This window comes from Haliotis rufescens, unplaced genomic scaffold (genome assembly GCF_023055435.1).
Source record: "Haliotis rufescens isolate VD_foot unplaced genomic scaffold, xgHalRufe1.0.p SCAF_29, whole genome shotgun sequence".
In the NCBI taxonomy this organism is placed as follows: Eukaryota; Metazoa; Mollusca; class Gastropoda; order Lepetellida; family Haliotidae; genus Haliotis; species Haliotis rufescens.
The window spans coordinates 2,363,540-2,391,395 of record NW_025963990.1 but is presented as its reverse complement, the minus strand read 5'-3'; the positions used below and the strand labels follow the sequence as shown (position 1 = coordinate 2,391,395).

General features: G+C 42.0%; 2 protein-coding genes across 4 annotated transcripts in view; both read right to left on the bottom strand.

The window, feature by feature from the left end:
- Positions 1 to 670: 670 nt before the first annotated feature.
- LOC124137719 (4-hydroxybutyrate coenzyme A transferase-like) lies at positions 671 to 22,780 on the bottom strand. The gene is made up of 8 exons (XM_046504144.2): positions 22,582 to 22,780; positions 17,469 to 17,621; positions 14,336 to 14,575; positions 11,726 to 11,914; positions 8,374 to 8,589; positions 7,567 to 7,704; positions 6,279 to 6,407; positions 671 to 2,310 (listed from the first exon to the last, which is right to left on the bottom strand). The coding sequence occupies exons 1-8, from the start codon at positions 22,751 to 22,753 to the stop codon at positions 2,126 to 2,128; spliced, it is 1,422 nt and encodes a 473-aa protein (XP_046360100.2). The 5' UTR covers positions 22,754 to 22,780; the 3' UTR covers positions 671 to 2,125.
- A 3,437-nt stretch (positions 22,781 to 26,217) lies between these two features.
- The window catches only part of LOC124137717 (BTB/POZ domain-containing protein 6-like), a 73,997-nt gene continuing 72,358 nt past the window's right edge, over positions 26,218 to 27,856 (bottom strand). For all 3 annotated transcript variants that reach the window (XM_048402768.1, XM_048402767.1, XM_048402769.1), the window contains exon 4: positions 26,218 to 27,730. In XM_048402768.1, the coding sequence (XP_048258725.1) occupies positions 27,097 to 27,730 (634 nt within the window). In that variant the 3' untranslated portion in view covers positions 26,218 to 27,096. The remainder of the gene's footprint in view (positions 27,731 to 27,856) is intronic.

Sequence of the window (27,856 nt, the reverse complement as noted above, 5' to 3'; positions counted from 1 at the left end):
CGCGTTTTATAGAAGTATAACACAGTTACATGCCGTGAGTACTTGATAGGAACACAGACACTTTTCGAAATTAATCTATTTGTGAACCATATTTCCACATGCCCATGCCGGGGCCAATTGTGACCGGAGACCCCAAGGGGGTTTCAAAGAGAGAGGGTAAGGCGAATGCAGTGATGCTATTGGTTCCAGGAGTTACGTCAAATCAGAAAATGTTCTCTTTCTGGATAAAAACTCTTTATCGAATTTTAAACACACCTTCGTTTGATAAGATAGTCGAGTTTTAGCTGTGACATAGATTAGAGAGAAATGAGCATATTCAGCTATTGTCAAAGTAATATTTTGCACTCAGCAATATTCCTGCTGTATGACGGCGGTCTGTAAATAATCAAGTCTGTACCAGACAAACCAGTGATCGATAATGTGAGCAACGATCCCCGCCGTCGCCAACTATCAGCGAAGTCACCGAGCCCTGCATTAATTCAGCTCTAAGAAGCATAGGTTCTGTCCCGGAATCCCAACTATATGGACTTAAAAATATTCGGGAAGTATCTCGCTGAATGTCCAGTTCCGTTGGTTTCACGATGGTGAATTGACATACTCACCTTGACACCCATGTGGGGAAGAGCAGCTAGTAGGGCATCTTCAACAAAACATCAAACCAACAGCAAAAGGAATAACGACAAACTGTATTTGACGATATTAAAATTTGTTCATCACAAGGTATACAAATGCAAAATGACATTTGTGAGTTTGTTGATATAGCATCTGAAAAAAGGAAAATGTGTACATTCAAGACACAACGCAGAGGCTGCGAAAAGTCGCAAAACAAATGCTTCCAAAAAACAAAACACTACAATGAGCATCAAACATAAATAAGTGGGTTTGTTGGACGTAATAGCAATGGTCCAGCTATATCACGGTGGCCTGTAAATAACCGATATGGACCAGACAAACCAGTGACGGGAAGCATGCATGACGGTCCTTGCCATCAACCACGTCACCGAGTCGGACCACCCACGTCCGCTCTTACCACAAGCATGGGACCCGTGAAGATCCGGGTTAGACTAGGTCTTCAGCAACCCATGCATGCCGTAAAAGGCGACTATGCTTGTCGTAAGAGACGACTAATGGGATCGGGTGGTCAGGCTCGCGGACTTGATTGATGAATGTCATCGTATCCCAATTGCGTAGATCGATGCCCGTGATGTCAATCACTGGATTGACTGGTCCACAATCGATTATTTACAGAACGCCGTCATATAGCTGGAATATTGCTGAGTGCGGCGTTAAACAAACAAACCACAAGTATGGGACACTGAGTTAGTGAGGGGGTGAGTAAGTTGGGCTAGTTTAGATGAAATATCAGCCATTATCAATCAATATCAGAAGAGAGTGAGATTGGTTTAACGCCACTTTTAACAGTATTACAGTTATGTCACGTCGTGTCAGCTTGATGTTGGAGTGCAGCTTGAAGTAATGCAGGTCTTAGACGTTTACCACTTTGGTGAAACCATCGGGTAGAGTGCTGGCAAAACTATAAACATAATCAGGGCGAGTCTGGGATTCGAACTCGCTATCACAGGTTTCTGGTGATCCTAAGGGACGTAACTCGGCCCAGCGGATTGCACCTTTGATGACTGGGCCACCGTGCCTGTGGCGTACTGGAGGCCTTGTAGTCACCGGATTACTCACTGGGACCCCGATTAATCCCAAATGAGAACAAGAAAATCAATTAACAATATGTGCACATGTAATGAGTGAGTGCGAGAACAAACAATATTTCAGGTATATCAGGCCGTGTTTGTAGAAAGTAACGTTGGCGATAGACGTACACAAGGAAATACCCAAGCATGGCGCTGACAAATTGAGAATATAAACTGGAACCAGCGACCAGATCCTATATGATAAGGGACGTAACTCTGCACCAACAAGATAACTTGGCCCGCGTGTCATAAATATGTTATATCATATTCCAAAAATATATCATAACAAATTTGTGTTTGTTTTCAGGCATACACTTGAGCCCAGCAAAGATCGCCCAATCACGAGCAGACATACACTTGAGGCTCGTGAACATCGTCCAATCACGAGCAGTCATACACTTGAGGCTCGTGAACATGTCCAATCACGGAGCAGGCATACATTTGAGTCTGTCGAAGGCCGCCTTCTCCAACTGCTCCCTGTGGTTGGGGTGAGCTATCTTTATCAACTCGTAGGCTCTCTGTCGCAGGCTTTTGCCGAACAAGAAGGCGATGCCGAACTCTGTCACCACGTAATGCACGTGCGCTCGTGTCGTTACGACTCCAGCACCTACAAACGTATGAAAAACACGAACATGTATTCAATTTGGAGTGAGTGAGTGAGTTGGGTTTAACGCCGCTTTTAACACTATTCCAGTTATATCACGGCGTGTCAGCTTTTTGGCGGAGGAAAGCCCGAAGTGATGCAGGTCTCAGACGTTTACCACTTCGGTGAAACCCATGGGCTGACATGGTGCTGACAAACCTAGAAACATAATCGGGGCGAACCGGGATTCGAACCCACAATCATAGGTTTCTGGCGTGCCCAAAGGAACGCAACTCTGCACAGCGAATCGCGGCGCCTTAGACGACTGGGCCACACGTGCAACGTTAACAACATTTGGCTTTGTCGCTTTGCTTTTGTTGAGGTCGTTCAGTTCCAAATATTAAATTAAAACACAACATGGCGGCAACATGACTCTATCTTGAGGTTATTGCCCTTGGGACAATGGATCCGAGTTAGTTTGGTTGACGTAAAGAGAATTTCAGTTCTATCGGTTATGTCATACTTGTCATACGAGGCGACTGTGCTTGTCGTGAGAGGCGACTTACGGGATCGAGTGGTCAGGTTTGCTGACTTGGTTGATGCATGTCATCGTATCCCATCTGCCTAGATCGATGCTCATGATGTCAATCACTGGATTGTCTGGTCCAGATTCGATCATTTACAGGCCGCCGTCTTGTAACCGGAACATTGCTAAGTGGGCGTTAAACAGCCAACACACACACCTTAAATCGGACCAAGTACATTGGTATTCCGTGTTGAGTTTGTTAGGGCATGTGGAAATATGGTTAACAAATAGATTAATTTCCAACGTGTCTGCGTTCATATCATATACTCACGGCATGTAATTGTGCTAGACTTCTATAAGACGCAAATGGCAGACCATTTACAAACCAGACAGAAAACAGAGACAAACTTACGTCCCTTCTGTGAAAACAGCGAGAATTTGTTTTTGAAACGCGAAATTCGTTCTTGTTTTTTTTAGAAATAAAATAGTTTCAGATGGTAATTTAGGACATGAGATGACAAACAATACAGATTATTTGAAGGTTTGTTTGTTTGTTGTTTAACGCCGCACTCAGCAATAGTCCAGCTATATGACGGCGGTCTGTAAATAAACGAGTCTGGACCAGACAATCCAGTGATTGACATCATGAGCATCGATCCACACAATTGGGATACGATGACATGGATCAACTAAGTCAGCTAGCCTGGCGACCCGATCCCGTTAGTCGCCTCTTACGACAAGCATAGTCGCTTTTAAGGCAAGCATGGGTTGCTGAAGACCTATTCTACCCCAGATCTTCACGGGTCTATTTGAAGGTCACCATGTCTGAAATGTAGTGTAATCGCATCACGTTAGAAATATTTTATGGAACGGTATCAACGTCCAAAGTTCATCAACGGACTGCACTTGAAATCACGTGAAAACATTTCGTAAATTCTTGTATACTTCGACTTGGTCAAAGTCCATGTGACCAAAATCGCATAACCCTTATGTATTGACCTAAAGCTGTCAGAAAGTAAATAATACCTTAGAATCATTGAATATCGTGAGGTAGCCTGTATCAAAGTTCGCTGTCAGACAATATGCCCGCACTATCATTTCCAAGTGTCCCCAAGCTGGTTACTTCAATTATAAGGACGGTCATATTAGGACATTAGTACTTCAATTATGAAGGCGGGCATATTAGGACATTAATACTTCAATTATGGAGATGGTCATATTAGAACATTAGTATTTCAGTTATGAAGGCGGTGGTCATATTAGGACATTAGTACTTCAATAATGAAGGCGGGCATATTAGGACATTAGTACTTCAATTATGAAGGCGGGCATATTAGGACATTAATACTTCAATAATGAAGGCGGGCATATTAGGACATTAGTACTTCAATAATGAAGGCGGGCATATTAGAACATTAGTACTTCAATAATGAAGGCGGGCATATTAGGACATTAGTACTTCAATAATGAAGGCGGGCATATTAGGACATTAGTACTTCAATAATGAAGGCGGGCATATTAGGACATTAGTACTTCAATAATGAAGACGGTCATATTAGGACATTAGTACTTCAATAATGAAGGCGGGCATATTAGGACATTAGTACTTCAATTATGAAGGCGGACATATTAGGACATTAATACTTCAATTATGGAGATGGTCATATTAGAACATTAGTATTTCAGTTATGAAGGCGGTGGTCATATTAGGACATTAGTACTTCAATAATGAAGGCGGGCATATTAGGACATTAGTACTTCAATTATGAAGGCGGACATATTAGGACATTAATACTTCAATTATGGAGATGGTCATATTAGAACATTAGTATTTCAGTTATGAAGGCGGGCATATTAGGACATTAGTACTTCAATAATGAAGGCGGGCATATTAGGACATTAGTACTTCAATTATGAAGGCGGGCATATTAGGACATTAATACTTCAATAATGAAGGCGGGCATATTAGGACATTAGTACTTCAATAATGAAGGCGGGCATATTAGAACATTAGTACTTCAATAATGAAGGCGGGCATATTAGGACATTAGTACTTCAATAATGAAGGCGGGCATATTAGAACATTAGTACTTCAATAATGAAGACGGTCATATTAGGACATTAGTACTTCAATAATGAAGACGGTCATATTAGGACATTAGTACTTCAATAATGAAGACGGTCATATTAGGACATTAATACATCAATTATGAAGACGGTCACATTTGTATCGTAAATCAAGGTTGTTGACGGGGGCTGAACGGTTATTTAGATCATATAGGGTGATTGAGTGAGTATAGTTTTACGCGGCATTAAGATATATTCCAGGAATATCGAGTCCAAAGTACATCATGGGACTGCACTTAAACCACGTGAAAGCATTACGTAATTTGTAGTATACTTCGACTCGGTCAAAGTCCATATGACCAAAATCGCATAACCCTTATCCATAGACCTTAAACTGTCAGAAAGTAAATAAGACTTTAGAATCACTAAATATCGTGAGGTGTCCTGTCTCCATGTTATTGCCGAGAACGGCGTCAACAAACAAACATACAAACAATACATCATATGTCAGCATATTATTGTTAGGAAGGCGCATAGTGATGCAGGTCTCAGACGTTTATCAGTTTGGTGAAACCCACGAGCACGGGTATAATACTGACAAACCTAGAAACACATTCAGAGCAACAGGGATTCGAACCCATAATCATATGTTTCCGGGAAACAAAGTGTTGCGTTTCAGCCTGGACCACCGTATGCGCTTATTTGTTTGTTTTGTTTGTTCGTTTGTTGTTTACTCAGCAATATTCAAGCTCTATGACGGCTGTCTGTAAATAATCGAGTGTGTACCAGATAATCCAGTGATTGATATCTTGGGCATCGATCCACGCAGTTGGGATACGATGACATGCATCAACCAAGTCAGCGAGCCTATTAAGAGGCGACTAACGGGATCGGGTGGTCAGGCTCGGTGACTTGGTTGATGCATGTCATCGTATCCTAATTGCGTTGATCGATGCTCATAATGTCAATCACTGGATTGTCTGGTACAGACTCGATTATTTACCAATATTGTGAATATTTCGTTTATATTTTATTGCAACGTGTTTGTATCGTTATCTATCGTGTAGTTGTCCAATTTTCGATCACGAACGTTTATATAACTTAATTTCGTTTATCTGACATACTCGTTAATCCGACATAATCATATGGAACCAACCAAGTCAGATTAACGGGACTTGACTGTATACAGAAGAACGCGTACCCATAGAAACTTTCTGGAAACGTTATACAATAGCTTATCGAGCAAGTATCTAAACAGGTATAGGATATCGTTGCCAAGATAATCGGACTGATTTATTGCATTGATATCCATTGTATGCAGTTTGTTTGTTGACTCAAATGATATTTTTGGCAAAATTTAGGAAGCATGTTAATTTTCTCTTTCAATGTGATTACTCACCTTCCTTGATGAGCGGAACTATCTTTGTCTCGCCCCTCTTTGTCTGTGATGGCAAGGCAATGATTGGTTTTCCCAGCCCATCTCGACAGAGGGACGCGCCTCGGATGAAGTCTACTTGACCCCCGAAACCTAAAATCGATGACAACATGGAATGTATATTGGTGATAACTTTCATAGGAAACAAGTACAGGGGTGATAAGTAGGCATCATCAAGCCAGTATCTCAACCTATAATATTCAAAATGTAACACAAAACTGCTGTCTCTCGATATACAACCTGTAATATTTTCCAATAGTCTCTCTTTGATAACCCAGAACATCTACTTAATACAATTTAAGAGTCATGAGGGTTCATTTCATACTCGTCCCCTTATAGAAGCCCCCGAATTTACACACAAAATATTGATGATATGTTTCTATGGGTAAAACTTTTAACCTTCGTATCGAATGAGGTGAGGTGAAATGGGGTTTAACGTCGTATTCAAGATGATTGCACTTACACAGCGACGTGCATGTACGTGTGTGTGTGTGGCTGCTTGTACTAGTCCGGACTGATGCCGATTTATAGTGCTAGCCCACTGGGACACCATGCCGCAGTTTAACATGAAGACCCCACTCAGACACAGTATCCTGACTCCGAGCCGACCAGTCCTTGTTTTAGTCCCTTAATGCCGAGCGTCAGACAGGGTAACAACAAGTACCATCTTTTAAACGTCTTTTGGTATGACGCGGCCGGGGATCGAACCAGGACCCTTTCGCTCTCCGGGCGGACGCTTTACCACTAGGCCACGGAGGCGGACCTGTAGCCTCATGAATGAACCACTGGGCTACAGAGGCGTTGATAAAACCACAATACTTTTTGGACCCCCCATTTGTTTAACCATGTTTTACTTAGATTGAAATGGATTGGGAAGAGGTTATCCAAGTCGGGTCTCATTCTTCAGGAGAATCCCATCATTAAGTGCATATATCTCAAGCCAGCACAAGATATTTTACGTCCGGTTGCCGAGGAAGGTGAGAGAGTGAGTTTGTGAGTGCGTGAGTGCGTGCGTGCGTGCGTGAGGTTTTACGCCGTTCATAGCAATATTCCAGAAATATCACGGCGGGGGACACCAGAAATGGGCTTCACACATTGTACCCATCCATGTGGGGATCGAACCCGGCCCCGGTGTGACGAGCGAACGCTTTAACCACTGGGCTACCCCAAGGCCCAAAAAGTGTGTTTGAAACATCTACACTTGGGTATTTATCCTACACATACATTCTTGTTTAAGAATGCATTCACTGACCTGAGTACATTCTGGTCCCGATGGAATCGGACACGACCTGCCCGGTCAGGTCCACCTCAATCGCTGAGTTGATGGCCGTCACCTTAGGGTTCTGGGATATGATGTCTGTGCTGTTGCTGTAGGCCGCATCAACCATGACTGGAGGTAGTACAGTTATGCATAGGATCTGTATACGGATTATTATACGAGCATGTTTGTCATACTGATATTTTTAGAAACGAGTGGCAAGAACTTTCTTAAAAACTATTTTTTTCTTAATCCTTTTGAGCTCCCCTTTAGAAGAATGCACTGATCACAACCCCTTTCCAAGAAAATCATGATTTGTGGAATGACGTCAACAATCTTCAGATATGACGTCATTTCTAGTGTGACGTCATTCTGACCTTACGTCACAATAAGATACGAATGACGTCAACAATGCCGATTGGATGACTGAAACAATACACTGGTGCGCGAGAAGTGATATTTGCACCAGTGGGCGTCCGGTTTTTATGACCTCGTTTAGAAAGGTAGTTACCGCGCTTCTCGAGCTTTTTTCTGCCCTGTTGAACTTCGTGCAAATGACGGCGATTTGTTTTATTATGTACCTATGTTACATACACGTAACTATTATGATATCAGACAGCCAATTTGATTTTTTTAAAATTATAAAACCACGCTGAACATACACTACTTGTAGTGTTGAAGTCTTTCAAATATCGGCGTTGGCTGTTTAAGTTCATTTTTTATTGTGTCATTTTATTATACCCAATCTGTCCATGTTCATTTTCAGGACGACGTGAACCCTATCAGCAACGTTGTACTCACCAACCGACGGGTTGTTGTCGAGGAAGTCGTACAGCTTCTTTGTGCCGATGGTGAAGCTTGAGAGGATCTTTCCAGGCTGGATGATCTTCTTGGTGTTGGAGACAGCGCCGGTCTCCACCAAGTCCACGACGCCATCGCTGAACATCTCCGTGTGAATGCCAAGGTCACGGTGCGACCCTAGCTTGTCCAGCACCGCATTGGGTATTGAGCCGATTCCTAGGTTAAGAGTGGATGAGTAAGATCGGTTTTCGACGCTCTTCGCACAATTCCAACCACATAAGGACATCAAGAATCAAACCTGGTTGAAGAGCAAACGCGTTCACCACCAGGCCACCCAACCGCCCGTTGTTTAGAAATCGCACACTTGAAACTGTTTGTGACCGGAACTTGTGTCACAATTTACATACACGTTTTGTCTATTGTTTCAGCTTTCCGGCGGTCACCAAGGTAACCGTCTACTAAATTCGGGTATCGACACTATTCAACATTTATGTGAAGCAAGAAAAATAGGAAATGTTTCTCTGGTATCGGCGCGTGACTTAATATCTCGCGCGTATCATTATTTTTATCGCCAATACTTATGAAGCATGCTCTGTTATCTATAATATAAAATGTTGACAAATGACATTATATTTTTGGTACGAGTTCACATTGTGCCCAGTTATGCTTCTTGGTATTCTTTGAGAACAGACCGGTGAAATTCCGGGGTAGAATAGGTCTTCTGCAACCCCTGCTTGCCGTAAAAGGTGACTATGCTGGTGGTAAGGGGAGACTAACGGGATCGGATGGTCAGACTCGCTGACTTGCTTCAGGCATGTCATCGTATCACAGATATCTGGTCCAGACTCGATTATTTACAGACCGCCGTCATATAGCTGGAATAGTGCGGCGTTAAACAACAAACCAACAGACCAACTAACTTTGAGAACAATGTTCCCGGGAAACATTTATATTAATCCTAACCCATGGAAGTAAATACAATCATGAAACAATTAAGGGATTCTCGGATAAACACACGGGCAAAAGAAAGTATACACCCATGTCTGACGGTGGCTAAACATGAGAAAAAAAGGAATGGTTATTCGATGTCATGTATTTGATACGGGTATCATTGTCGGGGTTTGGACCTTAAGTTTCCGTGACATTTTAGCGCAGAAACGTTTCGATAACGTTTTCACATTTTTAGTCAAATCCAATTTTCAAGTGTATTCATTCTTCTGCCTTGCAGTTTTTTTTCGGAAGAACTGTGTAAATCATGAACTGTTAAGTGAGTGACAGTATGTTCCTCTACGCCGGTTTGGCAACATTGCAATTTATATATCAGGGCGTGGAACACTAACATCAAAATGCTTCACAGACTGTACACATGCCGGGAAACGACCCCTTACCTTCTGCATGAGGATATCCCGACCGCGATCCACACTGTTATGTCATTCCATAGTAACAGACTATCTTCCCTAGCTGTATTTGTGTAATATCGTGTCCCGATTACTTTGACAAAGCCTTGATGTTGACAGTTAATGGGAGATAACCCCCCATACTATGTGCACATTATCTCAAACAACATGAAGTGTAGTAAAATCTCCTCTTTGTTAATATTGTCTGGCTTGTGACAGCTATGCGATGGGTGCGAGATCCCACGAGTCATCTGATTGGAGGACTTAGTGGTACATTAATGTTAAGAAAACCCAAGTTCAACTTACTGTGATACAACTGACCAAGTCTACTGATTACCTGGAAAAATGTGGAGTTAAGATGTAAGTCGTATGGTGTTCATCCTCATGAAAAAGAGTATTTTTTATTTGTATCAAGTTTAAAAGGACATTGTTTACAGGTCTGGCGTTCAAACTATTTACATATGATATGAATCAAAGTAAACAAGAGTCATCAGGAGATGACATATCCCCCCGTTCTGGTGCAACTGGAGTTTGGCTACTTATACTCTGCTTGGGGTTCATTGCCATAAAAATAATGTTGTATAAATCATCAAAAGGCACCAGATCACCGCTAGACTAATCTGCACAGCAAATTTCTTCAAGGAATATTTACGGTTGTTGAATTCTGCTCCGGAAACGAGCTATACCCTCGTTTTCAGTATAAGTCCATCGTGTGTAAATTTATAAAAAATATCCCAAGTCATCAAATTCAAAAGGCACCAGTTCACCACTAGACTGATCTGTATAGCAACCTTCAACAAGAAAGAAATATTCAACGGTTTAGGAGTTCTGCTCCAGAAATGGACGGCTGGCGGACGGACGGACATAAACGGGGTATAAAAAAACGACATCTTAGAATTTAGAACGGTAGTAACTTTCTTTTTTTCAGTTATTTCAATTATAACAAATGTTTAACAGAACAAATATATTCATAAACCAAAACGCTTTGGAATTTATGCCTTACTGGCAACATAATTATGTTGATTATTCAAAGACCTTCAGGTCTGCCTGAACAGTTTGGACCCGTCACTAAAACCGTATTCCGTAAACACGGAACAAAATCACTATTGGTAGATGATAGAATCCATTGTCCACTAAAGATTATGAAATATTTCATTGTCTAACAGTTTGGGCCCGTTGCTTAAGGTTTAACCCGGTAAACAAAGTGAGTGAGTGAGTGCGTTGGGTTTTACGCCGCTTTCAACAGTATTAAAAGTTTTATCACGTCGTGTCAGCTTAATGTTGGAGGAAAGCCCGAAGTGATGCAGGTCTCAGACGTTTACCACTTCGGCGAAACCCACGAGCACCCGTATGGTGCTGACAAACCTAGAAACATAATCGGGGCGAACCGGGATTCGAACCCACAATCATAGGTTTCTGGCGTGCCCAATGGACACAACTCTGCACAGCGAATCGCGGCGCCTTAGACGACTGGGCCACCCGTGCCACCCTCTCCCCCGTAAACAAAGAAAGAACCAAACCTGTATAATTAACATAGAATTCACTGTCCTGACTTAATTAATATAATGATATATTTTATAACCACATTTGTTCACGCATTAGCTAGTACACCGACTCACCTTGAACTTCAGTCGATCATGTAACAGATTGTTGAATACCTGTTTTTATAACACGCCACTACTAACGTGATGACCCAGGTGTAGAATAGGTCTTCAGCAACCCATCATTGCACTAAAAGGTGACAATGCTTGTCGTAAGAGGCGACTAACGGGATCGGGTGGTCAGGCTCGCTGACTTGGTTGATATATGTCATCGTATCCCAATGGCGTGGATTGATGCTCATGATGTCAATCACTGGATTGTCTGGTCCAGACTCGATTATTTACAGACCGCCGTCATATAGCTGGAATATTGCTGAGTTCGGCGTTTAACAAAACAACAATCAATCAACCTACCCATCTGAAGGGTTGCTCCGTCCTGGACCAGATTCTCAGCAATAAGTTTGCCAATCTGTTCTTCCTGGGGCGACGCTGTGCTCTTCTGAAGCTCTGGCAGGGGCCTGTCCTCCGCAACCATGGCGTCAAAGTGACACTGGTGTATGAGGCCGTCTCCGAATGTCCGTGGCATTTGCTTGTTCACCAGACCTAGAAGATAAACAATAGATCATCCATAAATGATCTGGTCCCGTTTTGCCATTTTCCCCAAAGAAAAGGATCACTTTTGGCAGAATTCTTTAAATATGGAACCTCACATCTCACTTTTCGGATAAGATCGTAGGAATAGCAATGGTAAACAATATTATGAAATGCCTAGTCTGTCACGTAATTCCCATAACCACCAAGTAGAAACAAATAATATAATATTTTCCTGGAAAGTGAAGCTTTACTTTTACTTCCGTGGCTATTTGGTTGGACCTTACCCCGTGGTTCAACCACTGCTCTTGAACTCAATTACTTACAATGCAACCGAGATATATCCGCAGGTTACGTAAAGTGGGGAAGCCACGTTAGAGATTATTGCACTTTTACAGCGACGTTCATGCTCTTTTGTTGTATAGTTGCTTGTACTCGGTTTAATGGAGCTGAGATACCATGCCACAAGTAAACATGATTATCCCACTGATATACCATGCCATAGTTTAACATGGATACCCTACTGTGATACCATGCCACAAGTAAACATGATTATCCCACTGATATACCATGCCATAGTTTAACATGGATACCCTACTGTGATACCATGCCACAAGTAAACATGATTATCCCACTGATATACCATGCCATAGTTTAACATGGATACCCTACTGTGATACCATGCCACAAGTAAACATGCTTATCCCACTGATATATCATGCCATAGTTTAACATGAATACCCTACTGTGATTCCATGCCACAAGTAAACATGATTATCCCACTGATATACCATGCCATAGTTTAACATGAATACCAAATTGAAATACCATGCCACAGTTTAACCCCACTGAGACACCATGCCACAGTTTAACCCCACTGAGATACCATGCCACAGTGTAACCCCTCTGAGATATCATGCCACAGTTTAACCCCACTAAGATACCTAACACAGTTTAACCCCAGTGAGATACAATGCCACAGTTTAACCCCACTGAGATACCATGCCACAGTTTAACCCCTCTGAGATACCATGCCACAGTTTAACCCCAGTGAGATACCTAACACAGTTTAACCCCAGTGAGATACCATGCCACAGTGTAACCCCACTGAGATGACATGCCACAGTTTAATCCCACTGAGATACCATGCCACAGTTTAACCCAAATGAGATACCATGCCACAGTGTAACCCCACTGAGTTGACATGCCACAGTTTAACCCCACTGAGATACCATGCCACAGTTTAACCCCACTGAGATACCTAACACAGTTTAACCCCAGTGAGATACAATGCCACAGTTTAACCCCACTGAGATGACATGCCACAGTTTAACCCCACTGATATACCTAACACAGTTTAACCCCAGTGAGATACAATGCCACAGTTTAACCCCACTGAGATACCATGCCACAGTTTAACCCCACTGAGATGACATGCCACAGTTTAACCCCACTGAGATACAATGCCACAGTTTAACCCCACTGAGATACCATGCCACAGTTTAACCCCACTGAGATACCATGCCACAGTTTAACCCCACTGAGATACCATGTCACAGTTTAACCCCACTGAGACTCTGTATACTGACTCTGAACCGGACTGTCCTTGTATAATGCCGAACGCCAGACATAGTAACAAGTTCAACCTTGCATCGACTTTCAAGTATGACATAGACTGGACCTTCCACTCTACGGCAGACGCTCTATCCACAACACCAAACGTATCTATAATCATAACACACCCCTGCATATAGCGTAGAACAACATTCACTCGCCCATCTATCTGGGTCTTTGTCTATAACCTAGTGATTACAGGGGGCACGGGTGGCCCAGTCATCTAAGGCGCCGCGATTCGCTGTGCAGAGTTGCATCCCTTGGGCACGCCAGAAACCTATGATTGTGGGTTCGAATCCAGGTTCGCCCCAAGTATGTTTCTAGGTTTGTCAGCACCATACCCGTGCTCGTGGGTTTCACCGAAGTGGTAAACGTCTGAGACCTGCATCACTTCGGGCTTTCCTCCCACATTAAGCTGACACGCCGTCATATAACTTGAATAATGTTAAAAGCGGCGTTAAACCCAACTCACTCACTCACTAGTGATTACAGCCATCTTGCGCTGAGGGTTCAGTTCCCCGTGTGCCACACAACAGGAAAAGAGTGACGGTCATTCTAGTACAGTAAAGTACGTTTATAACGAACACGCTTATAACGAACTGACGGATATAACGAACTGATATTTTTGTCCCGACTATTTACTATTGTTATACTGTATATATGCTTATAACGAACTACGGTTATAACAAACTAAAGTTAGTGGTCCCTTTGAGTTCGTTATAACCGTAGTTTACTGTAGTGCCAAGCGTTGGTAGGGCATAAATATGACGCTAAAAGCGGCCTAAAACAATACCCACTCATGTCTATCGTTGGGCTCACCTATAATGTATTTGGCATTTTGCATTGCAGCTCGGGCGCAGTCCACACTGACTCCCAGAGAGCAGTAGCCATGTTTGTCGGGCGGGCTCACGGAGACAAGAGCCACGTCGATATGAATCAGTCGACAATGGAAAAGAAGCGGGATCTCCGAGAGAAAGATCGGGATGACGTCAGCATCTCCGGAGTTTATTGCCTTTCGTACGTTAGCGCCAATGAAGAACGAGTTGGATCGGAAATGGTCTGAAAAAAATAAATTCATTTTACTGTTTTACTGTTGTTTGGATGTATATTTATGTGCAGTAAACTTCATTGGATGAGATTTATATAGACGCTGAAAGGAATATAGATTATAGGTGATAAGCCGGAAGTGTTTCCTTATCATAAATATCATGTATTAGCAATAGAAATTGTATTCAGCGATCCTATGGTGACCATGTTACAGTATCGTATATATCCTATCTCAGGAATAAAATTGCGATCATATGGTGACCAGGTTACCGTATCGTATATATCCTATATGAGAATAGAAATTGTATTCAACGATCATATGGTGACCATGTTACCGTATCGTATATATCCTATATGAGAATAGAAATTGTATTCAACGATCATATGGTGACCATGTTATCGTATCGTATATATCCTATATGAGAATAGAAATTGTATTCAACGATCATATGGTGACCATGTTACCGTATCGTATATATCCTATATGAGAATAGAAATTGTATTCAACGATCATATGGTGACCATGTTACCGTATCGTATATATCCTATATCAAGAACAGAAATTGTATTCAGCGTTCATATGGTGACCATGTTACCGTATCGTATATATCCTATATGAGAATAGAAATTGTATTCAACGATCATATGGTGACCATGTTACCGTATCGTATATATCCTATAAAAGAATAGAAATTTTATTCAGCGATCATATGGTGACCATGTTACCGTATCGTCTACATCCTTTATTAGCAATAGAAATTGTATACTGCGAGGACAATAATCTCTATGTCAAATAACGTTTGTCTTAAAATTATTAACCACGGTTAAGAAATCACACCACTCACTGAAATACCGTTAGAATGGAGTATAAATACAACACAACACCAATACTGTGAACCGCTTCATTAATCATAACACAAATACCAACACACCGGGAAACTCCTAGCTAAACTTATTGGGAAACTCCTAGCTAAACTTATTGGGAAACTCCTAGCTAAACTTATTGGAAATATCAGGCTAAAGTTTATTGAGCAAGTGATATGGCAGCAATATATGGAGCATAAAAGTAGTTCCTTCCAGGTGACCTCATTTGCATCTTTATCTGATTGTAATGCCAAGTTTATCGCATCGATAACACTGTGCGTCATATGATAAATATACCGTTACAACGAGGCGAGGTATAGGTCAGACCACGAGGACCCAGTGTCTAATCGTTGAAATGGTTGATTAACCACGAGGCGCGCAACATTTCAAAGATTAGACACTGGGGTCCGAGTGGTATAACATACTTTAACCATGTCCAATATTCATAGCACCTAAAATGATTAAAAACATTGTTTTGTTAAAGGTATTTTGAAAGATAATCAGGAACTCGATGCTCAACTGTTAGGCGGCCCTGTGGGAAGCACGTGAAATATGTTCCCCGAGCCTTTCGCACGTGACCTAGCATTTTGCCGATTTGGGTTATGAAATGCATGTCCCGGGGCAAGAATACCATTCGTTTTGGACCAACTGGAGCACTTTTATCAATCACCCAGATATTACTTGCCCATGCTGATGGGCCTATTGTGAGAAAATATAGCCCTGATCAAGATAATAGTAATTTATTTTCTTCTGTTCGTTTCGTTGAACGAAGAGTGACCAAATCACAAGTACTGTACAAATACTAGAGTGCATAGAGTAACATACTTTATAAAAAATGCATAAAACGTATTTCACAGTTCATAAACGGAAAAGCAATTAGTACTGATGTTAGTAAATATTTAGTTGTTAATTTCATACAATTCCTCCCATGTCGCCGTGGCTGAAGTCTACATTCGTTAACCTCCTGTGCGGACTTCGCTGGTTCTAATCCCGCTGGCGACAAACTATTTTCATAATAAAGTATACGGGAAAAAGGAAGTTCCGACGTTGCCAAGTGGCGTTTAACTTATAGTTAGTTGGACGACGGTCAGAGACAAAGGGGCCATGGTTTAAATTTATTGATTGTTTCACATCTTACCTTGGCACTGAAAACATATGCTTTTGCAAACATTATTTTACATTTCGTCTAACAACCCTTATATTTTAAAACATTTGTATCTGCAAACCAAGTCTTTAAAAATACAAGTCGTGAATCGGAAATGAGGTTTGTGTCGTGTGTGTGTGTATTTAGATAACTGCAGTATGTGGGTGTGATGGCATACACAAGCTGACACTGAGACACTTACAGGTGTTTAAAGAGGAAAATGTGAAGAAGGGCCAAAAATAGGAAATAGGAAATACAGCCAAAATATGGCCCTCGGAACATGTAATAGCTCCAGGGGCGGTCTGGTAGCCTAGTGGTTAAAACGTTCGCTCGTCACGCCGAAGATCCGGGTTCGATTCCCGACATGGATACAATGTGTGAAGCCGATTTCTGGTGTCCCCCGCCGTGATATTGCTGGAATATTGCTAAAAGTGGTGTAAAACTAAACTCATATAATAACACTGTTGAGCGGGAATTAAATTCCATTGCTAGATGAACTCGTATATGTCACGTGTAACTCTAAATCTGTCAGCCTTTGGATATGACTCGATGGCGTCCTCTAACTAAGTGTGTGTATACGAAGTGATGTTAATTTGTACAAAATATGTACGTTACAGCAAGAACAGTCGAAATGTTGGTTTCCCACCCCAGTGCCCCCACAGTGTTATACCTACCAGTTACGACTTATGAGTAGTGACACAGTGACACAGTAACACAGTGACACTAAGTATTGACACGATAATGAAAGCCTCGCTGTATGGCAAGCAGCGACATATTGAGCGCCCAACGTTTACCTTTAATCGTAAATGATCAATCAGGACGATAGCGCACATCGTTTATATTTATATACATTTATATCGTCGCAGTCATTAATAGGTTATCTGGTCGTGTGCTTACCTTTATATTCGGGCTGAGCATACGTGGCAGGGCCTTCAGAGTGGAGATGCAGTACCTCCACATTCCTCAGCCCCGCTTTCTTCCCGTACACGGCCATAGCGTCAGCCAGGGTGGTGGGAGTGGCTGCCCCGGCGTGGAGGAACACCTTGTGCCCTGAGATAATGGAATCAAGGCACAGGAATTAATTGCTTGTTCTTCAGAGCATCTTTCTCTTGTTTCCCCACATAAATGTTAGGTGAAAAGGAGTAAGTCCCATTTCTCATTCATCGGAAAACCTTCGAATCAGGCGTTATTATTTTTGTTACTTTTTGGTGTTTTGCATAATCAAATATTTACAAAATGTGTTTGGTCAGTAACAAAGCTAAATAATTGTTGCATACATTGGCTGACGAATTTGAGAATATTAGTGGGAAGAGTATCGTGGCACGAGTAAGTGAGTATGGTTTTACGCCGCTTTTAGCAATATTCCAGCAATATCACGGCGGGGGACACCAGAAATGGGCTTCACACATTGTACCCATGTCGGGAATCGAACCCGGGTCTTCGGCGTGACGAGCAAACGCTTTAACCACTAGGCTACCCCTCTGCCCCTATCGTGGCACGAATTATGGAATTAAAAATGTATACATTAAAATGATCAGGGAAATTCAAATCAGAAATCGTAAAAGGATCCGTCCTGTGTAACGCCATGACTGACGCAAAGTCACGCACAACGACGACGGTAGTTATCTGCATTTCTGACAAATTCTCTTGGTTACATTGGAAAACATAAAAACAATAAACACTGCGCAAATTGTTTCTGATTATTTACATGACATTTTTAACTCGGCATCATGCGGGTTCTTTGATCTTATCTAGTTTGCCTTGACAATCCACAGATGGCGGAAACCTTTTTAGGTTTAGGTGTAGGGTCACATTATTTATGAATGGTAAGCAGTACGTCGGATGACGTCACTCATGACCGTTGTGTTATGTATAAATGTGCTACTGCGATTATGAGCACAGACAAAATGCATTGATTCGATGATAAAAAGGTGCGACCTTAGGGTGTGTAATAAACAGATTATTGCACTCGTGCCTGTCAGATACCATTTATCTCACAACTCGTTGTTTCAAAGCGTATCTAACTCGCTTTCGCTCGTTAGATACGTTGTGAAACGACGAGTTGTGAGATAAATGGTATCTGACAGGCACGAGTGTAGTAATCTCTATTTAAGTTGGAACTATATTGGTTACTGTCACTGTCCGACTGACACATCACTTACCCTCTGACGTTATATATATTAATGCGCACATTCCAGGAAAACATGCAATGTTTACGTAATGTTTGTGAGAAATGGAAAGAGATTTTCGAGCACAGAACTGAAGAATGACATTATATGATAAAGAGGTTACCACACTTGTGTTTGGGGATGGTAAATATCCTGTATTAGGAATAAACGCTATGTATTGAGCTCGCCAAGGCTCGTTAAATACAATGTTTATTCCTAACACAGGATTTATACCATCCCAAAACACACTCGCACGACAACCGCTATGTAATGTACAGTAAAGTACGGTTATAACGAACTCAAAGGGACTACTAATTTTAGTTCGTTATAACCGTAGTTCATTATAAGCATATATACAGCATAACTACAGCAAATGGTCGGGACCAAAAAGTAAGTTCGTTATATCCGTCAGTTCGTTATAAGCGTGTTCGTTATAACCGTAGTTTACTGTATATTAAACCACAAGGTTCCAGGAAAAATGCTTGCTTGTTTGTTTGTTTGTTGTTTAACGCCTCACTCAGCAATATCCCAGCTATATCACGACAACCTGTACACAAAGCGGGTCTCGACCAAACAATCCAGTGATTGATATTGTGCGCAACGACCCGCGCCATCCGGGTACGATGAAACATTACCAAGGAGTCACTAGGCCTGACCACTCGATCCACATTAAGTCCCCTCGTACAAACAGCACAGGTTCATGAGAACCAGTTCTAATCAGTAATCTCTAGGTGTCATCAAGGCGACTATACTTGTCGTAAGAGACTAACGGGATCGGCGGTCAGGTACGCTGACTTGGTTGATGCATGTTATCTTATCCTAACTGCGTACCTCGATGCTCATAATGTCAATCACTGGATTGTCTAATCCAGACTCGATTATTTACAGACCGCCGTCACATAGCTGGAATATTGCCGAGTGCGGCGTTAAACAACAAACTAACAAACAAACAAGCAAACAAACAAAACAAATCATGTCATGACTATGCATCAATACAAAGGTCATGTTGGTGGCACGTGTTGAGCGAGTTTGATTTTACTCCGCTTTTAGCATTATTCCAGCAATAACGCGGCGGGGGACACCAGAAATGGGCTTCACACATTGTACCCATGTCGGGAATCGAACCCAGGTCTTCGGCGTGACGAGCGAACGCGAACCACTAGGCTACCCGACCGCCCCGGCACGTGTTGAAGACAATAAATATTTTTTTAAAAAGAATGTCTTTAAACAAAAAAAGAGGGCCAGCCGAACAGACGGTATGAATATGTTATTATGCAAGCACGAGTAAAGGCACGGCCTGGTGGGTGTAGAGATTTTATCTTTCAAGGCAGATCAGGCGTCAAGCCGTGTATCTGTGCCCTTAGAATAGACACGTTTCAAATAACACTTTAGAACTTGTAACATTCCGTATTTGCTCAGATAGACGCACCTGGACTTTTTGTTTTCCCATTTCGTGGCCGTGATTTAGGGACTATCAATAATCATAACAATAACATTAACAACAACAACAATAACAACAGCAATAATAATAATAATCATCATCATCATCAAAGACCGTCTAGGACATAACTTAGTTACTTATGAGTGGTATTAGAGGTACATGGATGTCCTACATATGTACATAGCATCCACTGGTCCATACAATCATGTATATGTTCAGTATACATATATTTCAACAAAATGTTCTGTAAATGATCAGAAGGCTTCATATGTGAGCACCCGTTTTCTAATGGTAGAGCGTCCGCCCGGAGAGCGGAAGGTCAGGGGTTCGATCCCCGACCGCGTCATACCAAAAGACGTTAAAAGATGGTACTTGTTGTAACCCTGCCTGGCGCTCGGCATTAAGGGGCTAAAACAAGAGTCGGAGTCAGTACACTTTGTCTAAGTTGGGTATTCATGTTAAACTGCGGCATGGTATCTCAGTGTGCTAGCACTATTAATCGACATCAGTCCGGACTAGTACAAGCAGCCACACACGCACACACACATACACGTGCATGCACGTCGCTATTTAAGTGTAATAATTTTGAACGCGACGTTAAACCCCATTTCACCTCACCCATATGTGAGCAGCGGAAAGCATTGGGTATTAGTGGGTTGTGCGGAATTTAGATTTACTCCCAATTGAAGAAAACGTTTTTTAAGAACTATTTGAACATTATTTCTGACTTTATTTCCGCTGAATAGGTTCTGCACCCTGCCTCTATTCTTCCAAAATGCTAACACATACAACCGATATCTATTGGAGGGAACACGGTACTCAACAGGGCATGCATTTATTAGTCATGTTGGGTATCGTCGGTGTAGCGTGTGCTGTTAGTTGATATTTATAGTTTTGAAACACGGGAGAGATTAAATCTAACTGAAGACAAAGATAGCAAGAGGCAAAAAATATTTAAATTGACAGAGGCTATATACTGATAGTCTCTGAAAATGAGAATAAAAAAGGTCAGATAATTCGCTTATCGGAAAACAGTTGACGGTATATATATATATATATAAACAGTCCCTGAATATAGTAATATTCAACGTGTACCACGACTGACCCTGCCACTGCGGACGAGCGGTGAAGTCAATCGTTAAAATGAAATAATCAAGCTGGGACTGCAGCAAGTCATTCCACAATGGGTCAGCACAATAACGAGTACCACCTAACGCTATAGCGAGGTGGTCTTGTCAATCGTTAGTATTCGTTACGGAAATGTATTCCAGGATTCTGAGTATATATGGCGTCTTATCACATCTCGAAGAGGGAAGTAATCATTTATCTGTAAGGATGGGTCAGCGCAATAGCCTTGAGCCCCCTCATGTTATAGCGAGGTGATCATGTCAACCGGTAGAAATAAAATATTCCGAGGAGAATGCATATTACGTTGTAACATGCAATATGAAACTATCACGTCGGTCTGTTCTTTTTAGAGTAATATAGATGACATACAAAAGACCTTGTCTGACTGTGGCAAGGGCAAGGCCGTACCTCCTGATTCAGTTTCGTCAGCGCAATCACGACTGGGACCCTTCCGTGTTATAGCGGGGAGGTAATGTCAATCGTTATGATCATATATTCAGTTTGACTGAATGAAGTTCGAAAATATTACAATAAAACAACGACAGCTTCCAATCAGCGACCTACACTGTCATGACATAGCCATCTCAACCAGGTCACCAGGGCAGCTGGTCACAGATGAGAGAGTTTTCCAGAACAGTATATATCTTAAAATTGATGTTGTTGGGGTATTATGTACGGAAATGTAGCCATGTACCCAAGCAAAATATATTCATATACAAAATATGTATGACGTACACATTGGTTTTTTACACAATGCACGAAACGGATTTCAGTATGACTGTCAGGTAAACTCGCATGCATGCACTTTGTGTCCGATGTTCGCCTAGTCCATAGCCTTGCTCCAAGGCTGTACTGAAAGAATAGCCTATGGATGTGTAGTGAATCTATCCTCCTTATAGGCAAGTCTAGATATGTGGACAGTACAAGGACTCCAGTCTCTTACAGGGCCAACTTGTTCATATTATTTACATAATCTAGAAATTATGGTTTAAACTAAATATTATTTACTTATAGACTTGTGCAAGTCTACCTGGTCCCCTACAATCCCGACAACAGCGCTGTAAACAGCGCTTGTAAGTACATTTCATTAGTACCTGCGCCAGCAACGATCCACATTATTAACCTGTCTATATATATGCTCTACTCAGTATGACTGTAATAATCACCTCACTGTACTTATTTCTGCTGTTTTCCATCGCAAGGATGAGGAAGAGGCGGGATCGTCTGTGTTACCGGTTAATTTCCTGACTAAAAACCACAACACAGCTCTTACCGGATTTGATAACTGACACGGCCTCCTCCGCGCTCATCCATTTCGGCTGTCGTTCTGGATAAGGATGAAATGGTTCGGAAGAATATAGATAATATGTCCTTGATATGCAGCCATTTATATTTCGGACACTGCTCGTCAACAGAGCGCGAATGGAGCGGCTTGGCAGCGCCATAGCGGCTGACCATCAAGTGTAGCAGACGATAATATATTTAGTGCGAGCGCACCGGAAATGCAGGCTGTATGACCGAATGTGAGGTCTGCGTTAGGTGTGCCGTTATTCATATATTAATGGTCATTAGGAATCCTATTGCTCTGGCTTTGCGTGAGCAATGAAACATGCATGATATCTTGTGTTTCATGTGTATAAAGTAATCAAATGTTATCGATTGGCGCAAGGGAGGTAATCGCGTATAATCTTGGACTCGCGATGTTGTTGTGACAGCGGCATGCAGCGGACATCGACAGTGGTTGTAAACAACTTGTTGATCAATTCGCAGTGGCAGATCCAGGATGTTGTTTGTTTGTGTGTTTGTTTGTTTGTTTGTTTGTTGTTTGTTGTTTAACGCCACACTCACAAATATTCCAGCTATATGACGGCGGTCTGTAATAAATCGAGTCTGGACCACACAATCTAGTAATTGACATAATGAGCATCGATCCACGCAATTGGGAGACGATGACATGCATCAACCAAGTCAGCGAGGCTGACCACCCAATCCCGTTAGTCGCCTCTTACGACAAGCATAGTCGCCTTTTACGGCAAGTATGGGTTGCTGAAGAAATTTTCTACGCCGGACCTTCACGAGTCCCAGGATGTTGAAACAGTGGGGATGCACACTACCCACGTCACGTAGAGAACAACCTGTTTGGGGGGATAGTCACGGGTGAGCGGGTTGACACGTAATCTGCCTGACACACTGGGGAGAAGAGGTTCCCTGCACACATCACACCGCTATCCCTGGAGCTGGCTGTGCATTAGTTTATACCAGTCCGTAAGAAAGGCCATACGGTTTCGGTGCGGTAAGACCTCATATGTATTGCGATAAATGGAGGTTAATCAACCTGGGATCCCTACTCTATCCGGCCCGTGAAGATCCGCGTTACAATATGGGCCTTCAGCAAACCTTACTTGCTATAGGAGACGCCGGGGTACAGTAAACTACGGTTATAACGAACACGCTTATAACGAACTGACGGATATAACGAATTTACTTTTTTGGTCCCGACTATTTGCTGTAGTTATGCTGTATATATGCTTATAACGAACTACGGTTATAACGAACTGTAATTAGTGGTCCCCTTGAGTTCGTTATAACCGTACTTTACTGTATTTGACATTGTCTCTTTGCTTTTGTTGAGGTCGTATAGTTCCAAATATTAAAATAAAACACAACATGGCGGCAACATGACTCTATCTTGCGGTTATCACCCTTGGGACAATGGATCCGAGTTAGTTTGGTTGACGCAGCTTTGAAGAGAATTTCAGTTCCATCGGTTATGTCATACTTGTCATACGAGGCGACTGTGCTTGTCGTGAGAGGCGACAAACGGGATCGGGTGGTCAGGTTTGCTGACTTGGTTGATGCATGTCATTGTATCTCAACTGCGTAGATCGATGCTCATAATGTCAATCACTGGATTGTCTTGTCCAGACTCGATTATTTACAGACCGCCGTCATATAGCGGGGATATTGCTGAGTGTGGCGTTTAATATCCGGGAAATCGACCGACTGAGAGGTGTATAAACTAAAGTAGCTAGACTGATGACAGATATATAGATAAGTCGTTTAATGTATACAGGATTTTTCTCTGTAGCCGACGCTAATTGCCCTGACAACATATCTGACCATTCGGTTCTCTCATGGGACATTTCATTGCTTGTCGGGGAAAAAGGTGGCCCAGCCGTCTAAGGCGCCGCGATTCGCTATGCAGAGTTGCGTCCCTTGAGCACGCCAGCACCATACCCGTGCTCGTGGGTTTCACCGAAGTGGTAAACGTCTGATACCTGCATCACTTCGGGCTTTCCTCCCACATTAAGCTGACACGCCGTGATATAACTGGAATACTGTTAAAGGCGGCGTTAAACCCAACTCACTCAATGCTTGTCTCTCAAGCCATACAGAGCCCTCAGCGGAAGTTTGATGTGGACCAGCCACGTCATAGACAAGATAAGATAACAGACCTACTTTACAAGGGGAGGATTTGGCGTTAAATTACAGGAAACTATTAGTAGATATTCAGAGGAATGTTAATGAAGCCTATGATAATTTCTTTTTACAAACCCTATTGGTGTGATGAGCTCCAGTGCTTGTGGGATTTGCCATGTGTTTCTGAACGCCTGTGGTTGCAGTGTGAATCGCCGCTAAGAAAGAAAGAACTGAATAGTAAATTTAAACTCTGTAGGAGGATATTTGACAATACGTATTGGAAAAATAAGGCTCCTTCAAAGCAACAGAACAGCAGCGTTTGCTGGACAAGTACAAAACACAAGACTCTCGAAATTTCTGGAAAACTATAGGTAAATTGGGTGTGGCCTGTGAACGTGAGTGAGTGAGTGGAGTTTTCAACCGCTTTTAGCAATATTTCAGCAATATTGCGGGAGACTGCAGAAATGGGCTTCACACCTTGTACCCATGTCGGGAATCGAACCCGGATCTTCGGCGTGACAAGCGAACGCTTTAACCACTATGCTACCCGACCGCCCCTAGTGTAAATAGATGCATACGGGGAGAAAAATCAAGGCTTCGTAAGAAATAAATGCCTTAAATTTCTTGTCAAATACCCTGGGAGGTCCATGTACATGATGGTGGAATTTCGTCCGCAAGCAAGTCGTGTTAAATACATGGAAAACTACATATATATAGCTTCGATGATAGCACGTGGAGCCATACTAATGTAAAGAAAGGATAAATACGCAAATGGAAATCGTTCTTCACGTTTTAGGATATTTTCACAATGGAAGATAACCATTCCATATGTTTATCTGGATGTGTAGACACGATAACAATAAAACAGATGAAAAACATATGCAACATCTTGAGTGGACTGTGTCAGACGTGACGAACCCTCACATTGCGCTGTCCTGTGGCAGAGGTACTGTGCTGGCTGCATGGAACTCTGTGTAGGAGAGTGGGTTCTGACAAACCAAGACACTATCAGGGCGATCCGAGATTAAAACACTCAATCACAGGTTTCATGCACGCATAGGGGGCGTAACTTGTGGATGGCAGCCAACTATCTAAACCTAAATTATATTGAGACAGAATCCTGACATTCGGTACGAGAAAACAACTTCTCAATTTGCAAGGTCCCTCCAAGTCTAGCTCTCAAGATCGGTGATCGATTGCCATATCATCTTGTGCTAGGTGTCCTATTCCAGTCTAACATACATCTCTGGGAAACATGTCAGTTCAGCTATCTAAATCCTGCTTCTTTCACATTCATAACGTCGGCAACATTCGCCACCTTCTGGACTCTTAGACCATAAAGCTTCTCATTAAACACTAGTGATATCAAGACTTGACTCTTGCAACTCCCTATTCTTCAACATTTCATCATCCTTACTAGCAACAGTGCACAGAACCCAAACGCAGCAGGTGCTGGCGAACTGCACAAATAACAACACAATTTATTGAATACCTTTTACAATAAAATTCACTCTTTATTGATTAAACATTACATTACCACTCGCGACACCGAATATAGGTATTTTGCATCAGTGAACTTATACACGAACAACCCAAGAGAAGGGATAAGATGAGAAGCGGTGGAAACTCACTTAAAAGAACAGTGTCATGTGATCGAACAGGTTTATGTCTTTGAGCGGAATTTAGAAGTTGAAACAGTATTGTGTGTATGTGTTTGAGTACTAGTGAAAACAAAACATGGTTCAGATAAGAAAACTACATAACGAAACACTTCATTGAGTAGAAGTGGCATGGAATTAGCTTTGTACTAGGCTGTTTTGTTGCTGTAAGCTGTAACAGACTGATAGTTTCTCATCAACAATTTACACAGCCAGAGACTAATATATACAGTATAAAACAATAAATTTCTTCACACTTAATTTCCATCATTAATAAATTAATGGTGCGAGAGAGCATATGACGGTTTGGGCAAGTGTTTCAAGCGACTGGGTCGTGTACACGCCGGATGTTAAATTCGCCAAACAAATCTGCTGCTTAGCGAATGGTATCAAGGGCAGATGTATATGTTTCTAATATACTCTGCATCCGCAACTAAGGGTACATGTGTTCCAGGATTTATCAAAGATAATATTTTGTTAAAAAATAAGGTTTGTTGTAATTTCGTTAAAATCAGAGGTACGTTAACATTGAATTTTGATATTGTATTGATTGCAATATTATTAAACTCATGATCAGCACCAAACATTATTGGTCCCGTCATTAGTGAATTACATGTTGTCTCCACAAAGCCATGACATTAGTTATTTCTTATATATATATATCGATATGAACTCGAATTTTTTCCGGACATTTGCTGCAGACCTAGACCTCAGTACATCCAATCGTCCTCCTCGTCCACATCCAAGGGCATGAGATCGAAAGAACTTCGGTGAAAGTTTCGCTGTTTACCCTTAAACTTCATCCTTCTCACAGGAGTGCCGGATATTGCCTGAAAAAGCACCAGCTTTTCCGCATCATCAAGTATCTGGCGAGTAGAAACCTGTGTGGAATAATATGCCATGTCGAGAAGCCGAAAGCGAATCTGGAACACCAGTTCCCCTAGAACTACCCTCATAGTCGAATCTTGTACATGCTTGCTTTGACGTTTACATTCCGCTTCTGCCCAGCGAAGCATTGCCTCGAAGACGATTCTTTCCTGGCAGGCCAAAGAGTCGGAGGAAATGACATCTAAGACGCATGCGCGCGAGAGCTCCTGGAATCCGTCTGTTTGCAACACAGAGGCCCCCTGTTGGTGAATTAAGGATAGACAACTCTGGTACAACTGCTGCTCGTCAAAGAAGTGAGCTTGTTCCAACAAAGAACACACATTGTCGACAGACATCGTCTGCTTTACAAAGTCCACGCACTTGGTCAGCAGAGACTGGACGTTGTACTTCTTACAGCAGTAGAGGACGGAGAGTACGTTGTCTGAGTCAATGAGTACCTCGTTACAGTACAGGTAACTGAAACAGAAATAACTTACATTTCAAATTGTTTTTCTTGTTCTTCTAGACATTGATTTATATCCAGTGATTAAGATTACCGTGTGCATTTTCTCGTAGACTGAGCCGGAAACAGCGATCAGCTGT

Bases quoted from the DNA above. Each gene is read 5' to 3' on its own strand.
- LOC124137719 (XM_046504144.2), bottom strand. From the start codon at position 22,753: ATGGCGCTGCCAAGCCGCTCCATTCGCGCTCTGTTGACGAGCAGTGTC. The intron at 11,915-14,335 runs GTGAGCCCAACG...TTTATCTTCTAG, and splicing joins AAATGCCAAATACATTATAG to GTCTGGTGAACAAGCAAATG. The intron at 8,590-11,725 runs GTAGGTTGATTG...CTCTTAACCTAG, and splicing joins CGGAGCAACCCTTCAGATGG to GAATCGGCTCAATACCCAAT.